General features: G+C 43.4%; 1 protein-coding gene across 1 annotated transcript in view; it reads right to left on the bottom strand.

Annotated features, from left to right (window-relative positions):
- LOC145344900 (adhesion G-protein coupled receptor F3-like) overlaps window positions 1–15,927 on the bottom strand; it is a 64,063-nt gene that overhangs the window by 10,123 nt on the left and 38,013 nt on the right. The window contains exons 10-13 of the mRNA XM_080192195.1: window positions 15,160–15,372; window positions 10,340–10,498; window positions 6,793–6,998; window positions 1,322–1,504 (exon numbers count right to left, since the gene is read on the bottom strand). Coding sequence (XP_080048321.1) covers window positions 1,322–1,504; window positions 6,793–6,998; window positions 10,340–10,498; window positions 15,160–15,372 — 761 coding nt within the window. The remainder of the gene's footprint in view (window positions 1–1,321; window positions 1,505–6,792; window positions 6,999–10,339; window positions 10,499–15,159; window positions 15,373–15,927) is intronic.

Raw genomic sequence — 15,927 nt, 5'->3', positions numbered from 1 at the left:
GTTTTGCTTTATTTGTTCTATCAGACCGTTCATGATTTTGGACCCCTGTGTCAAATCTCCTTTTAACCTTTTTTGCTCTAAGAACAATAGCAACTTCATGCAACTGAAATCCCTCAATACTGATATAATCCTGGTAAATCGCCTCTGCATCCTCTCCAAGGACTTTAACATCTTTCCAAAACAGTGTTGCTCTGAATTGAACATAATACTTTAATATAGGCTTAACCATTCAGCATAATTTCCAAGCTTTTGAACCTGCTTTATTCTATTAATTAGCATAGGATATGTGGCACCAAAACTAGTAATTTGGCCCAACCCGTCTGTGCTGGTACCGATGCTCCATTTGAGCTCCCTCCCATTGTTTTCAGCTAAAGCTACCATCATAGCCATCTATTCCCTTCTCTCTCGAGCACTTGTCTAAAAGTCTTCTGAATATATCGTGCCATCTTCAAAGATTTATACACATGCACACGCATTGTTCAATAAACTTGTATCATTTGTTTTACACTACCTCTTCTCTTTAATCCTACCTAAATATCTCGTTTCACACTTCTTTTCACTAACTTTCTTCTGCTATGTGTCTACCCATTTCACTTGTCTGTCTATATATATATCCTTCTGAAGACTGTTTACTCTGGATGTCTATTGTGGAGAATCGAATGATCATTCCTCCTAGTCTGTATGGAAGAGTTTTTGAACAGCTATATGAAGGATATCCTGGTAGAGTCAGAATGAAGGAATTAGCACAGTTATTTTTGGTGGCTGGGTGGGGATGCACAAATTGAAGAAAAAATTGGACAGTGTCAAAGTGTCAATCCTGTGCACAACTAAGAAATAATCACTGTCGTCTTATTTGCCTCCTTGGGAGTGGCCTAAGATACCATGACAACAGTTTTGCTGGTCCATCTGGGAGGGTTCCATGGTCTTAGTAATAAGTAATGCACACTCAAGATTTGGTAAACCAGAACAGATTGTCAGCGAGAATAATTCAGTTACTTCACAAGAATTTGAGGATTATCTCAAAGTAAAAGGTATTTCGCATGTCTAAAACCCACAGCTTGTAACATAAGTTAGGATGTTACACCAGGCATACCTGAACCAACGCATTACCCCAGGATACCACTGGGCAATAAAACTACATTACATGATAAGAAACAATTACTCATCATTGACCAAAAATATTGGTGGAACAATTATCTTAAATTAGCCACATTAATCTTGGAATAGATTCTTTTAGTTATGTTAACATTGTAACAAATGCAGAAGGGTTCAATTGGCAACTTATCGACTTTGATTTTAGAAACAAAGCAAAATGACTTACCTCTACAACTGTTCTATTAAATGTAGATTTTGCATTGTTTGCAGCTAATGTAAGTGTACTCAGAATGTGAACAATAGCAACAGCATTTGCAGCAGTATCGTTATGAAGGTAAAGAATGTCAGTTAGATTTTTCAATACTTCCGGCAGCTTTTGGCTTGTCGAACCGCGTCCCTCCTTTAGTTCCTGATAAACGAGGCAAACCAATTAAATTAAAATTCTCTCTGGATTGCCCTTAATGGCTGACAATCCAATTTAGATGTTTTACAGTGAAGATCGCATAACATTTCTTTGTGGGAGGTCTATGACAATAATATATTTATGTCATGTTGGAGGCAACATCGAGGCCACTGAATTACATTGACTAAATAAGTCAAACCCCAGTTTTATTAAATGACAGTCTAGTTTTAACTTGTACTTTGGTGACCGAGCTGTGACCATGGCTTTGCCCACTAATCTGTGAAAATTGAAAATTAATATAGCAATTATTCTCTTGTGGTGTGCCACACATGGGATGGGCTAAATCTTGTGGACCCACCAGCATTAGGAACGGAGGTGGATTGAGCCTGAAAATTTGATATCTGTCTAGCATGCTGACTTCCTGACCTTGTTCCCAATACTGGCCATGAGGCAACCTGACAATTATGCTCATAAAGTATCTAATTAAAGCTAATTGGGGTTTTCCAGTTAGCCTCCCAGTTTCTAATGTGGCAGTAGCACCAAGTCAAGGAAACAAAGACTAGCAATGAACAGTTTTTTCAGACTGGAGAAAGGCTTATTGTGGAGTTCCCAAAGAAGGGTGGCAAAGTGATTAGCATTACTGTTTCGTGGTGCCAGGGACCTGGGTTCAATTCAGGCCTTGGATCACTACCTGTTTGGAGTTTGCACATTCTCCCCATGTCTGCATGGATTTTTCAGGTCCTCCGGTTTCCTACTATGGTACAAAGATGTGCAGGTTTGGTTGATTGGCCATGCTAAATTGACCCTAGTGTCAAGGGGATTAGCTGGGTAAATATGTAGGGTTACAGGAATAGGGTCTGGGTGATTTGTGGTCAGTGCAGACTTGATGGGCTGAATGGCCTTCTTCTGCACTGTAGGGATTTTATGATTCTAATCTATGGTCTATGAATGGTGTTAGGACCACTGCCCTTCCAGAATGACCCAGACCTTGGGATACAGGGCTTAATTTCAAAGTTTGCCAATGATGCATAGAAAGATTGGGGAAATTGGGAGCATTCTCTTTGGAGAAGAGATGATTGAGGGTTGATTTGATAGAGGTATCCAAAGTCATGAGGGGTTTGGAATAGATTGGGAGAAACAGTTCCCATTGGTGGAAGAATTGAGAAGCTGAGAACAGTTTTAAAACAACTGGTTAAAAAAAAATGGTGAAAAGAGGAGGAACTTTTTCATTCAGTGAGTGATTAGGATCTGAATAGCATGCCTGACAACATAATGGGATTGAATCAATCAAGGTCTTCAAAAGGAAACTAGAATATTATCCAAAAAAAATGACAGAGCTACAGGGAAGAGACAGGAGAGTGGCACTTGATGAATTTCTCCTTAGGAGAGCTGGCATGGAAAAGGTGGGCTGAATGGCCTCCTTCTGTGCTGTAATCATTCTGTGATTCTATGAAAAGGCTTTGTATGCTGTTTAACTGAAATTTTCAAGGTAGTGAGAAAAATTAAACAAGGGCATCAAATTATATAGAAGAAAGATGTACACAGCATGCATACAATGAAAGCCAGCTTACCACACAAAATGCAATTGAGCAGCACATTTTAGTGCTAAAACAAGGTTTCCATTGCCTGGACTGTTATGACAGAGTCTTACAAAACTCAGCAGAGCATGTGTCAAGATTTGTCAAGATCTGTTGAATAATCAAAACCCTATCCTGTCAGTAAGACAGGCACAAGACCTTAATGTGGAGCAGTGGAGGATGATAAAAATTTTCGAACATCCTCAGTGAGTCTTCACGGTTGGCAGAGTCAAAGAGTTTTGTAAGATCATTAAAGGTCATGTACAGTGCTTGTTTCTGTTCTTTATGTTTTTTATAGAATCCCTGCAGTGCAGAAGGAGGTCATTCAGCCCATTGAGCCTGAACCGAAAACAGTCCCACCCAGGCCCTATCCCATAACCCACGTATTTACCCTATGAACATAAGAACATAAGAAATAGGAGCAGGAGTAGGCCATCTAGCCCTTTGAGCCTGCCCTGCCATTCAATAAGATCATGGCTGATCTGAAGTGGATCAGTTCCACTTTCCCGCTTTCTTCCCATAACCCTTAATTTTCCTGTCTATCAGAAACCTATCTACCTGTGACTTAAATGTATTTAGCGAGGTAGCCTCCACCACTTCAACGGGCAGAGAATTCCAGAAATTCACCACCCTTTGAGTGAAGAAGTTCCTCCTCAACTCTGATCTAAACTGCACCCCCCTTATCTTGAGGCTGTGTCCTCTAGTCCTGCTATCCTTTCTAAGCGGGAAGAATCTCTCTACCTCTACCCTATCCATCCCCTTCATTATCTTATACGTCTCTATTAGATCCCCCCTCATCCTTCTAAACCCCAAGTACAGGCCCAGTCTATTTAGTCTCACTTCATAGTCCAACCCCCTCATCTCTGGTATCAGCCTAGTGAACCTCCTCTGCACTCCCTCCAAAGCCAATATATCCTTGCGCGTGCGGCGAACAAAACTGCACACAGTACTCCAGCTGCGGCCTCACCAGTACCCTGTACAGTTGCAGCAAGACCTCCCTACTTTTATATTCTATCCCCCTCGCTATAAAGGCCAGCATTCCATTCACCTTCTTGATCACCTGCTGCACCTACAGACTGGGTTTTTGCAACTCGTGCACAACGACCCCCAGGTCCCTCTGCACTGTAGCATGCTGCAGCTTTTTGCCTTTTAAATAATAATCCCTCCTACTATTATTTCTGCCAAAGTGGATAACCTCACACTTGCTAACATTATTCTCCATCTGCCAGGTCCTCGCCCACTCGCTCAGCCTATCCAGGTCTCTCTGCAGACTTTCCACACCCTCCGCACAATTTGCTTTTCCACTCATCTTCGTGTCATCAGCAAATTTCGTCACCCTACATTCAGCCCCCTCCTCCAGATCATCTATATAAATGGTAAATAGTTGAGGACCCAGCACCGATCCCTGTGGCACTCCACTAGTCACCAACCGCCAACCAGAATAGCACCCATTGATACCAACTCTCTGCTTCCTATTAGACAGCCAATCCTCTATCCACGCTAATACCTTAACCCCAACTCCGTGCACCCTAACCTTCTGTAACAACCTTTTATGAGGCACCTTATCAAACGCCTTTTGGAAATCTAAAAACACCACATCCACTGGTTCCCCTCTGTCTACTGCATTCGTCACATCCTCATAGAAATCCAATAAATTTGTCAAACACGACTTCCCCTTAACGAATCCATGCTGCATCTGCTCGATTAAACCATTCGGATTCAGCTATGAATTGCCCTGACACTAGGATCAATTTAGCAAGGCCAATAAACCTAACCCTGACATCTTTGGACTGTGGGAGGAAACCGGAGAACCCGGAGGAAACCCACGTGGACACGAGGAAAAGGTGCAAACTCCACACAGACAGTGACCAGACGCTGGATGTGAACCCGGGCCCCACTGTGCCACGGTGCTGCCCTTTCATAGATTTGCTATGCAGTAAAGATCATTCTTGCAGTGTCACTCATTAGGACATAAACAGCACTGTGACTCTGTAAGGCACTCTTCACCACTGGAAGTAGGCAATTGAAGAGGATGCTTGCAATGAACTTCCCTGTGTCAGACAGCAGAAAGAATTCTCTGCAGTTACTGCAAGTGGACTTGTCTCTCTTCTTGAATGTAATCATGATCACAGCATTCCTGACACCCCTTCGCATGCTGTCCTGCACACAGATGAAGGATGTAAAGTTGTGCAGTCAAGCCTATGTTTCAGAATTTCAGCCCCTGCCCCAGAGGCTGTCAAATTACTTTTTCAACCTTTCTCCAGTTTGGGGTAGCAGCGAGTTCAAGTCGAACAGAGTATTGAGAATTGGGTTCGATGGAATATAACTCAAAGGCAGAGTCTCAACTGAGGAATCCTGCAAAATGTTCTCTCCAGCAAGCACTGACCGCCTCCGTGTCCTTGAGGAGGTTCCTTCCATCTTGACTGTCAGCAGGGTGAGCCTTGTTTGGTTGCTCCATGGACCATCTTAAAGAAACAGGACATTTCATTGGTTTCTGTGAGTTGTTGGATCTCCCAGGCTCTCTCAACCTCCTTACATTATATGTTTTAAGCTGCACCATTGCCATAAGATGCCTGTTTGTCTGTTTTATTTCTTTGAACCGTGACAAAGTTTCCAATTACAGCTTTACACTTAGATCCAATCTGTCCTGCATCTCTTGATCATTTTTGTCAACGGTTCATGATGTTTCCTGGTGGAGAGACCAAAGATCTGTTCAAAACTGCTTGTTATGGTGGACTTTAGGATTGACCAGGTAGTGTAGCATACAGTAGCTCCTACTGGCTGAAGGTTGCAGGGTTGGCAGTTAGGTGCTGACTTCAGGGCAAAATTGGTGGGATCATTGAGGCCCAATATTCATTCCCTTGCAGCATTGTTTCTGTTGTCTTTTCTGTTTGGCGACCAGGCTGGTGGAGATGATGGATCCGATAAGGCAGTGCTTGGTCTGGCAGCCGTTGGTACCTGTCATGGTGGGAATGATGTGGACATCACAGTAGTCTCTTGCTCAAATGATCACATAATAGGGCAGGTGCCAATGTTTGAAACGTGAATGTTGCCATAGGAACACCTAACACAATCTGCCCCACTCATGGTAGACTCTGCAGATCACGCTTTGGATTTACCAGCTATCTCAGTACCCATTGAATCAAAGTGGCAGCATGTCATCCTTGATCACAAGAGATTGCTTAAGAAGAAGTGGCTTGCCTATTGTCTGTGATTAGTCTGGTTTTAAATAACTGAAAATTATCTTAATAGCTATGAAGAATCAATTTCTAGTTACATTGGCGTACAAGAGTCAGTTTCTTAGTAAATGGAATAAAATCTAAATTTTTTAAAAACATGCCTAAATGCTTACTTTTAAGAGCCTCCAGGAAGGCTCACAATTGGGTGCATAGTGATGACTAAATCAGCTGGAGTGGGGGGTGGAGGTGCAGGCATGGGCTGTTCAATGGCTGGGATTGGCTTCTTGTGCAATGTTTGTCTAACAATGTAAAGATGACAGAAATTGTGCCGAACATAGCTTGAAATGTCTCCATCTTTTGTGTTGACCTGACTGAAAATAAATGAAATTTCTTGTCAAGGGTCCATGGAAGTGGAGACAATGAGCAGGACTAAGCTTAAAACAAGACTGATACCATGAAGTGTCACATGTGGTAAGAGCTGAACCATCCAATCTGAGCAAGTAAATTACATTGAGAGCATGATAACAAAAAATAATACCTTGGAGAAATCCAATAATGCCACAAGTTTTTTACTTGTACAGTTGACAAACACATTCTCCCATTGACCTTCCTTGTTACAAAATCTGACTACTTTTCCAATTTGTTGTTCTTCACAGTTTTTAGTGCTTTCTGCATAATGGCCAGCTTTGGTAATGTTCCAATCTACATCGCTTTCAGTTTCCATTTTGCATGATTTTTCATCCTCTGAACACATGTTTAAAAGAAGAAAAAACAAGCCACAATTGGTAATTACTGTTCAGTTTGTTTTCTACAATACACATCTGCATATCATTGAGTTTCTCCTCTTTTGCTCATCAAAAATTATACTGGATGAATTTTATTTCATAACAGACATGGTGAGCTTTGCCTATGGTGAACTTTTTGTCACCTCCTTGATCAGTATAGTCAATTCTGCATCCTCTCACCATGTGTTACTGCGCACCTGAGTATCAGTTTGTTGTATTGTGTGCTATTAATATTCTAGTTGTTATTAATTATAAATAAAGAATGCCAATATACTTAACATGTGTACCAATATTAAAATCTATATTTATTTTATCTGGTTCAAGTGCAAAATTTCCTCTGTCTTATATAACATGATATTAAAGATATGGGTGGGATTCTCCCAAAAAAATTTGAAGTGCTGCACTCGCGTAAAAACTGGAGTCAATCCCACTAGTTTTTTTCAGCGGGATTTTCAAAATGAATCTCCCACATTCTGTGCACTACAGAGTGCACTGGTGTGAATCTTGCTGAAAATCTGTGGGTGGGGCCTATTCCTGCTAGAGAGCTCGGCAGCGCTGAGCGGACCATTGCGCACGTACTGATCTGTCAGCCAAGATCAACCCTGCATTGCTGGCCCCCCAGATGTGTCCAGGCCAGCCTCGACATCCCCTCCACCCACCTCGATCTTCCCCACCGCGCACCCCGGCAGTCCCGACCTCTACACCACTCCACCCCTGGCAGGCAGCCCTGACTCCCACTAAAGTAGTGCACCCCTAGAACTCAGCAGCCAGCTTCTCAGGTGAGCTGAGACTCCACCCCTACTCCCTATTAGCAAGATTCACATCATAGCTTTTCTCGCCTGTTCGACAGTTAAAATTTTTTTGAGAAAATTCCACCCATGATATTTACTTTTTACTGAGGAAACAGCTTGCATTGTAATAGCTTCTTTGTTGCCTCAGGACACCTCAAAATGTTTCATAGCCAATTAATTGTTTTTGATGGGTAATTGCTGCTACAATGTGGCAAAGCGCAGCAACATGTTCCAAATAAATTCCCATCAAAGAAATTGTTGCTGTAGTGTATGTGACTGAAGTGGCAAATTAATGCCCAGCAAAGTGCCACCATCAGCAAAGAAAAACGAATAGCCATTCAGTATATTTTTTGTGTCAGGAATAATGTTGGCCAGGACACTGGGTGAGCTCCATTCTCTTCTTCAAAGGTGCCATGGGTTTTGTTATGTCCGTTTAACTTGGTATTGATTTCATGTCTGAAGCAAAAGAGTGCAGTGCCACTAACAAAAGTGTTTCAGCTTCTGCTATCTTAGTACTGTCCAGATAGATACCCAAGCATGGCTTCTTTCAAGTAGGAAATAAATAGATAGGACATCATCATACACATAAAAGGACTGTTATGGGTTGATCAAAAAACAATCTAGGATCCTATTACTTCAGGCAATTAATATTGTATTGAACTACCAGGGTAGACTCAAGCCTTAGACTGGGCCATGAACCCTTTAGGGTAGGGTAACAAAATTTGCTGATGACACAAAGAGGAGTGGAAAAGTGAATTGCGTGGAGGGTGCGGAAAGTCTGCAGAGAGATCTGCATAGGCTGAGTGAGTGGCCGAGGACCTGGCAGATGGAGTATAACGTTAGCAAATGTGAGATTATCCACTTTGGAAGAAATAATAGTGGGGGATGGAATATTATTGAAATGGTGAAAAGTTGCAGCCGAGGGACCTGGGGGTCCTTGTGCACGATTCGCAAAAACTCAGTCTGCAGGCATAGCAGGTATCAAGAAGGTGAATGGAATGTTGGCCTTTATCGCAAGGGGGATAGAATATAAAAGTAGGGAGGTCTTGCTGCAACTGTACAGGGCACTGGTGAAGCCGCAACTGGAGTACTGTGTGCAATTTTGATCCCCTTATTTGCGAAAGGATATATTGGCCTCGGAGGGAGTACAGAGAAGGTTCACCAGGCTGATACCAGAGATGAGGGGGTTAGCTTGTGAGGAGAGATTAAATAGACTGGGCCTCCAACGAGTTTACAAGGCTGAAGGGGGGATCTTATAGAGACTTACAAGATAATGAAAGGGCTAGATAGAGTAGAGGTAGAGAGATTCTTTCCACTTAGAAAGGAAACCAGAACTAGAAGGCACAGCCTCAAAATAAGCAGGCGGGGGGCGGGGGGGGGGGGGGGGAACCAGTTTAGAACAGAGTTGAGGAGGAACTTTTTCTCTCAGAGGGTGGTGAATCTCTGGAATTCTCAGCCCATTGAAGTGGTGGAGCTACCTCATTGAATATGTTTAAGTCACGGGTAGATAGATTTCTGATAGATAAGGGAATTAAGGGTTATGGGGAGCAGGTGGGAAAGTGGAACTAATCCACTTCAGATCAGCCATGATCTTATTGAATGGGGCAGGCTGGAAGGGCTAAATGGCCTACTCCTGCTCCTTCTCCAGCTCCTATTTCTTATGTTCTTTTGGTTCAGAAATGAGCGCTAAAATCTGAACTGTTGAGTCACTGATATTTCAATTCATATAAGTTTTGCACTCCCATTTTTATACATAATTGAAACTGAACACAATATAGCCCAGTATAATTCCTCAGATTAAAAATGTAAAAATGGACAATCTATATTATTTTGATAAGTAAGACAAAACTACACATGATCAAGTTGAGTTGATTAATTCAATGTGATAAGAAATGAAAACAAAGGAAAGAATGTGATTATTAGTAATATCTGCTGTAGTTCTAAGCAAACTGGTGATCAGTAAATGTTTGAGAAGTCTGGTCTTTCCCTTACTCTCAAATTCTCCCTGTTCCAGTTTCCCATTCCCCAGAACATCACAAATTCCCTAATGAGACACTTGAAACAGAAGTCTTGGGCAAACATGAAGACAAGTCTGCCCCTCAACTTTGGCAGCTGCACAGGAACAGAGGAGCTTCTTCAGGATCACTATACCTCCAGACATCTCAGAGCGATGCTGTGGAGTCTGGGAGGGTGCATGGCAGACATACTGACATCAATCAAAAGTTCCCTAACACTGGGCTCCCTTGGCTGAGAATTTACATGACCCAGGAGATGCAATTGAGGATCTTTTCTCACCTGGATTTCAAAGTGGCCAAATGCCAGGAGGGAAGTAGACCAATGGACCAAAATAGTTGAGGAGGTGATGTAGCAGGAGACATTAATCTGTAACAGACCTTCTCGCAACAGATGGTGCAGCAAATACATGAAAAGGACTGTTTTCTTTGTTTTTATCATTATGCATTAGTGTAAGGAACATTGTAGTAAATGTGGAAACAAATGTTTTACTTACTTTCGAGAACCACAATAGTTATCTTTTCAGATCTGTTCTGATATACTTTATTCACAAATGTGCATGTATAGTTAGTCGTTTTGTTAAATGCGTTATCTATTTTATATGTTGAACACTTTGTGGAATTGCCAGTTAGATTTGAAACACTTAAAACTCCATCTGAAAATAAAGAAGAAGACTTGCATTTATATCATGTCGTTTATAACTTCAGGATGTCCTGAGGCACATTACACCAAATGACATAGGTTTGATGAAGGGCCATGTTAGGAAATACAACTGTCAATTTGTGCATTCTCAAACTCCCACAAACAGCAAAGTAATAACGATCATGTGGGGGGTGGGGGGGTGCGGTTCCCCCTAGCTGCGATGCTCAAGCAGAGCAGTGAGTCGGGAGACTTAGTGGAGGCCATTTCACGGCTTCTTGCTGGGCCCCATGACCTCCCTGTGGCTCCCAGCCAAAAATTTCCAGCGTCATTAGCTCCGCACTGGAAATTGGCACGGAACTGATTAGTATATGGAAATCTTCATTTCCATTTCATTAGTGGGCCTAGGACTGAAGCCTTCTGGTCCGCTACTGTCTCTCCCCCATGCCAGGAGTGGTTCACTCCAGTGGGTTTTACTACTGCTCCCCACAAACGGGGAACAGGTGGCTGACCCCGCTGGAGGGAAGAGAGTCCATTGAGGCCCCTCCAGGCAATCGGGGTAAGGGGAAGAGCGGGGAGAAGTCCCCCTTCAGCAGTGCCAAACCGGTAGTAGGTTGGGAGGACCCACTGCTATTCTGCACAGGGATCGCAGACAGAGAGAGGGAGGAGGAGATTGGGGCTGGCCATCTGGGTGGTGGGGGTCGAGGTTGCTGAGGGGTTGGGACTGGCAGGTGGTGGGGTAGGTGGTGGGGGAACTCAGTCAGTTGGGTGAGTGCCCAAAAGATAAAGCTTGACATAGCGACAAATTTGGGCAGTGGGGGCTGCCAGTGTTCTGACTCTGCTAAGTTTAATATGCAGGCTTGAAAGCAATGAGCTCACCAGTGGCTGCCACGTGAAGCTTATTTATTTATGGCTGGCATGATGGCACGATGGTTAGCACTGCTCCTTCACAGAGCCTCACGTCACTGTTTCTGTGACACAGCCAGTGGGCTTTAAGGCTGGATGCAGTGTAGACTTACCATAAACTGGAAGACTCAAATGTTTCAAAAGCAAATGCATCATTTTATATTTTTAAATTTTCCACAAAACCTTGAAGAAACTATTTTGGTCATTGTAAATAAATGCAAATATCAGAACTTGTTTTTATACATTGTTTGTACATTCTCCCCATTTCTGCGTGGGTTTCCTCTGGGTGCTCTAGTTTCTGCCGACACTCTAAAGATGCGCAGGTTCGGTGGATTGCTGTGCTAAATTGACTAGTAGTGTCAGGAGGATTAGTAGGGTAAATATGTGGAGTTAGGGGGTAGGGCCTGGGTGGGATTGTTGTTGGTGTAGACTCAAAGTGCATCCTTCGGCACTGTAGTGATTCTAATCTAAGATTTTATAGCAAATCTAAAACCAGTTACAATAAATCAAGTAAACTGAGGGACAAATTAACGGGGCAGCTGGTTAACAGAATACATTTTTCAGCTCACCAGTGCTTTGCCACAGGATGGTTTTTATTGAATTGAAATTCAGATCTGACCAGTTACTGTGGTGGGATTCAAGCCTGGAACCCCAGACCTTTGTTCCACGTCAGCCTATTATCAGTTCAGTGACCATACCCTATTTTGAGGTAAATGGCATAACCAATTAAAATAAATCAAATAAACTGAGGGGCAAATTTAAAGGGACAGTCCCTTAAAGGGATACTGCCTGAACCAAAAAAAAGATTGCAAATGAAACTTAAAACATTAAACCAAAGTGTGATTAAGAGGGTTGATAAGGCACCAAGTTCCAATATGCCCATTGGGTATGGAAGGCCTCGATGGTGCTAGTGGACTCTGCATGCTCCCCCTCTAGAGATACCATCCACTGATGCAGTCGCAGTAGAGGGGTGGACAGTCAGGTTGGATGACTCCCTCAATTGCAAACTGCCTAGACTTTTTGATAGTGAGTTTGGCTGTGCCCGGGAGAAGATTCAGAAGGAGGTCTTCCTCCTTTCCCAACTCTTTCTGCACTGGATGCCCATAGATCAGGAACATGGTGGGACTGAAGTGCAAACACAATAGTAAGAAAAGGTTACTTAGGAAACTGGAAAAGAAAGCCATGCACAACAACCTTTAATAGCATGGTCCACTCACTCCACAAAGCCACAAAAAGGGCAAGCATCTTGGGAGTTCCTGAACTGATGCAATCAATAGTTGTATGCAACTGTTGCGTGCAACACCCTCCACCCCAGATTCCCAATGTTAAGTGGAAAGACCCCGACATACAGAGTCCTTCACTGGGGACTCTACTGCCAGACGGCAACAAAGCTCCAGTTGATGGATGATGGCAAGGAAGTGAAGGGTGTGCAGCAATAGCCCATATAGGAAACCCTCTGTGTCATGTGAAATGGCATGGAGAACATTTCTACAAGGCAGATCAGGCTCTGCCTTCTGAGAGGAGGTTCAGGGCTTGGGGCCAATGTGAAATTCTGTCTAAGTAGGGGTGCGCTCAGACGGAAATTCATTGCACACTTGCAGCTCCTCAAGACCGCCCTCCAGTATAGCCCCCAAAGTGTTTTACGTTTTGTTGTGGTGTGCTGCACCCTGCACAACCTGACATTGCAATGAGACGAGAAGCTGTCAGAGGAGGAGATGCTTGAGTGGCACATCTCCTTTTATGAGGAGGACATCAGGGAGGTTGCCGAGCGGTGTCCCCAGAGGAGGCGATATTGAGGTTATGAATAGGGAAGAGAGCTTGAGACTTCCTGATAGCTTTTCCCTCACTGAAGACCAGGACTGGAGTGGGCATTGAGGTTGCATCTTGGGAGGTGACCCTTCCTCGCTGTGTGATGGCAATGTGACTATAGCCTTGATAGTGCTCCCATCCTGGGAAGGGTGTTGTTGCCCATGCTCCAGACCATGCCAGGAGGATGAGGATGACTTGCAGTGTGGACAGAGTATTGCTCCTCAAAAATCTACAGCAAACATCTGACTCCTGCCTAGTTGAGGCAGCTCATGAATTCCCACCGGCCAAGGTAATTTCAGAGTGATGATATGCAGACAGTCATCTGTGATAATGCAAACTTTTCCTTAGTCCAGCGTGTTGTTGAGGATCTGTATCAGTGGTGCCAGAGGAATGGGTCTCACAAGGGCCTAGCCACTGGCTTTTTTGTGCTAAGATCAGACTTCCTCAAATGAATGGGTTGATTGATGCACTTGGCCATGGAGTGGGGGATCCTGGGTAGCAGAATGACACTCGCATTACTGCATCTTGTCAGTGTGAGGGAAGGATAACCAATCATTGACATCCTCACAGACAGGAGATGGAAATGATGCCATTAGTGAACACCCAGCCCTTACATAACAGGTGGTAGGACTTGCAATCATCAAATGAGAGCAAGGAGTCACAAAGAAGGTGCAAAAAGTTATATTTAATACGTAAATAGGCACTCAAAATGCTTAAGATTAACATCACCTGTGCCCAAGCTGTGATGCTATAATTTTTTAACCTCCCTAACCTTGCTATGTCTTGGTATTTCCCCGAGATCCATAGCTGAGATGGAAGCGGCTTACTGTCTGCCACGCCATACTACCTGAGATGACTTTAGCAGCACCCTCCGGAGGGCTGAGACTTGAAGGGTTCTGACCTGCTTTCAGCTAGCATGGGTGTGACAGTACCACACTCCTCAGTGTTTGTGGCTAGAGCTGTGTCAGTCACAGTAAGTGGGCATCAGATGGGTTGGACACACCCAGGATCCCCTGAGTGGAAGGCACCGGGCTATGCAGCACCTGACCCTCTTCCCTATGAGAGCTTGAGAGCTCCTCAGTTCCTCCATGAGATGGAATGGCAGCTGGAATGAGATCCAGATGGCCTGTCATCTTCTTGTGGTGGTACTAATGGATGCACTAGTATACCACACAGTTGGTGCCCTGCATCACTGAGTTCATGTACTGACCCATGGAGTGGACATTTTGCACCAAGATCTCCATTGCGGAAATCATCCTTACAGTGTTAGTCTGATTGCCTCGCAGTGCTGGTATCATCTCCTAGGAAAAGAGGTTTTGGAACTCCTCCAGTCAGTCTTGCAATCTGAGGAGTGAGGCAGATGTGCCTTCCTGATTTTCACGACTCTGCAATCCCCTATGGATTGCACTCCTTTGCTGACCAGCACTCCCATCATTTCCCATCATTTCAAGGGTTTGGTGATCTTGCTGAAGGATCTTGGCCCTAATTGAGGGTATGCCTCTCATGCCACAGCTTGTCTCTCCTCCACCAGATCCAACAACCTGGTCAGTGCTTCCTTCAAAAATCTTGGCGCAGGCTTTCTCACAGCCATCCTCTTGACTAGACGTTAAACAAATGCAGGGGAAGTGTTTAAATACAATGAACCCCCACCCCCACCCCACCCCAACCAAATGAAATGTTTAAGGTTAAGTTTATTTATTAATGTCACAAGTAGGCTGACATTAACACAGCAATGAAGTTACTGTGAAAATTCCCTAGTCACCACATTCCAACGCCTGTTCGAGTACACTGAGGGAGAATTTTAACATGGTCCATGCATCAAACCAGCACGTCTTTCAGACTGTGGGAGGAAACTGAATCACCCAGAGGAAACCCACGCAGAATGTTTAAATATAAATATAAGCATTAATATTTTCACTGAAAACAAACTTTACTAAAAAGTGAAAATAATTAAATTTGTACCAGAGTTTTCTATTTTCCATGTTACATTATAATTCTCTCCATCATCAGCGATGCAACATTTAATTTCCTGTTCTAAATTGAGGTCAGGTTTCTCCAGTGTATATGCTGCTGGAAATGTAGTAATTTCTTCAGGTAGAAGGTAAATCTCTGAATTTTTACAAGCTTCATGGATCAGCGCTCCCTTTTCAAAATGAAATCGACAGCAATAATAACCTGACAAACAATAGGAAACAAAAGAAAACACATGTTCAGTAAAAGTATGGAAAAACTAGCACATATCCATCAAGAAAGTCCTCCTTTGGGAATAACTTATTCTTTTCATTTTGCAATCTTTAGGTAAGCTTGAGAGTGATATATAAATTCTGCTGATCATTACACTTTAAACAGCATGCCACAGTGAAACAAATAACCGTGAGTTGATCTCAGAATCATAGAATTCCTACAGTGCAGAAGGAGACCATTCGACCCATCCAGTCTGCACCGACCACAGTCCCACCCAGTCCTTATTCCCATAAACCTACATGTTCACCCTGCTAATCCTCCTGACACTAGGGTCAACTTAGCATGGCTAATCAACCGAACCCACACATGTTTGTGGGAGGAAACCAGAGCACCAGGAGGAAATTCTTACCCCATATGCTCTCCATACTAATACCCCTACCTGCAGCTGAAATCCTTATCCCCATGGCTTTGCCACCTCTAGATTTTAGCCAACACTCTCCACCCTCTAAAAACTTCATCTCAAAGACCTGCTGCCTTGACCTATTC

Source organism: Carcharhinus amblyrhynchos, chromosome 7 (assembly GCF_965287045.1).
Source record: "Carcharhinus amblyrhynchos chromosome 7, sCarAmb.v2.hapA, whole genome shotgun sequence".
NCBI classification, from domain to species: domain Eukaryota; kingdom Metazoa; phylum Chordata; class Chondrichthyes; order Carcharhiniformes; family Carcharhinidae; genus Carcharhinus; species Carcharhinus amblyrhynchos.
The sequence above is the reverse complement of the archived record's forward strand: the minus strand, read 5'-3'. Positions and strand labels throughout refer to the sequence as shown.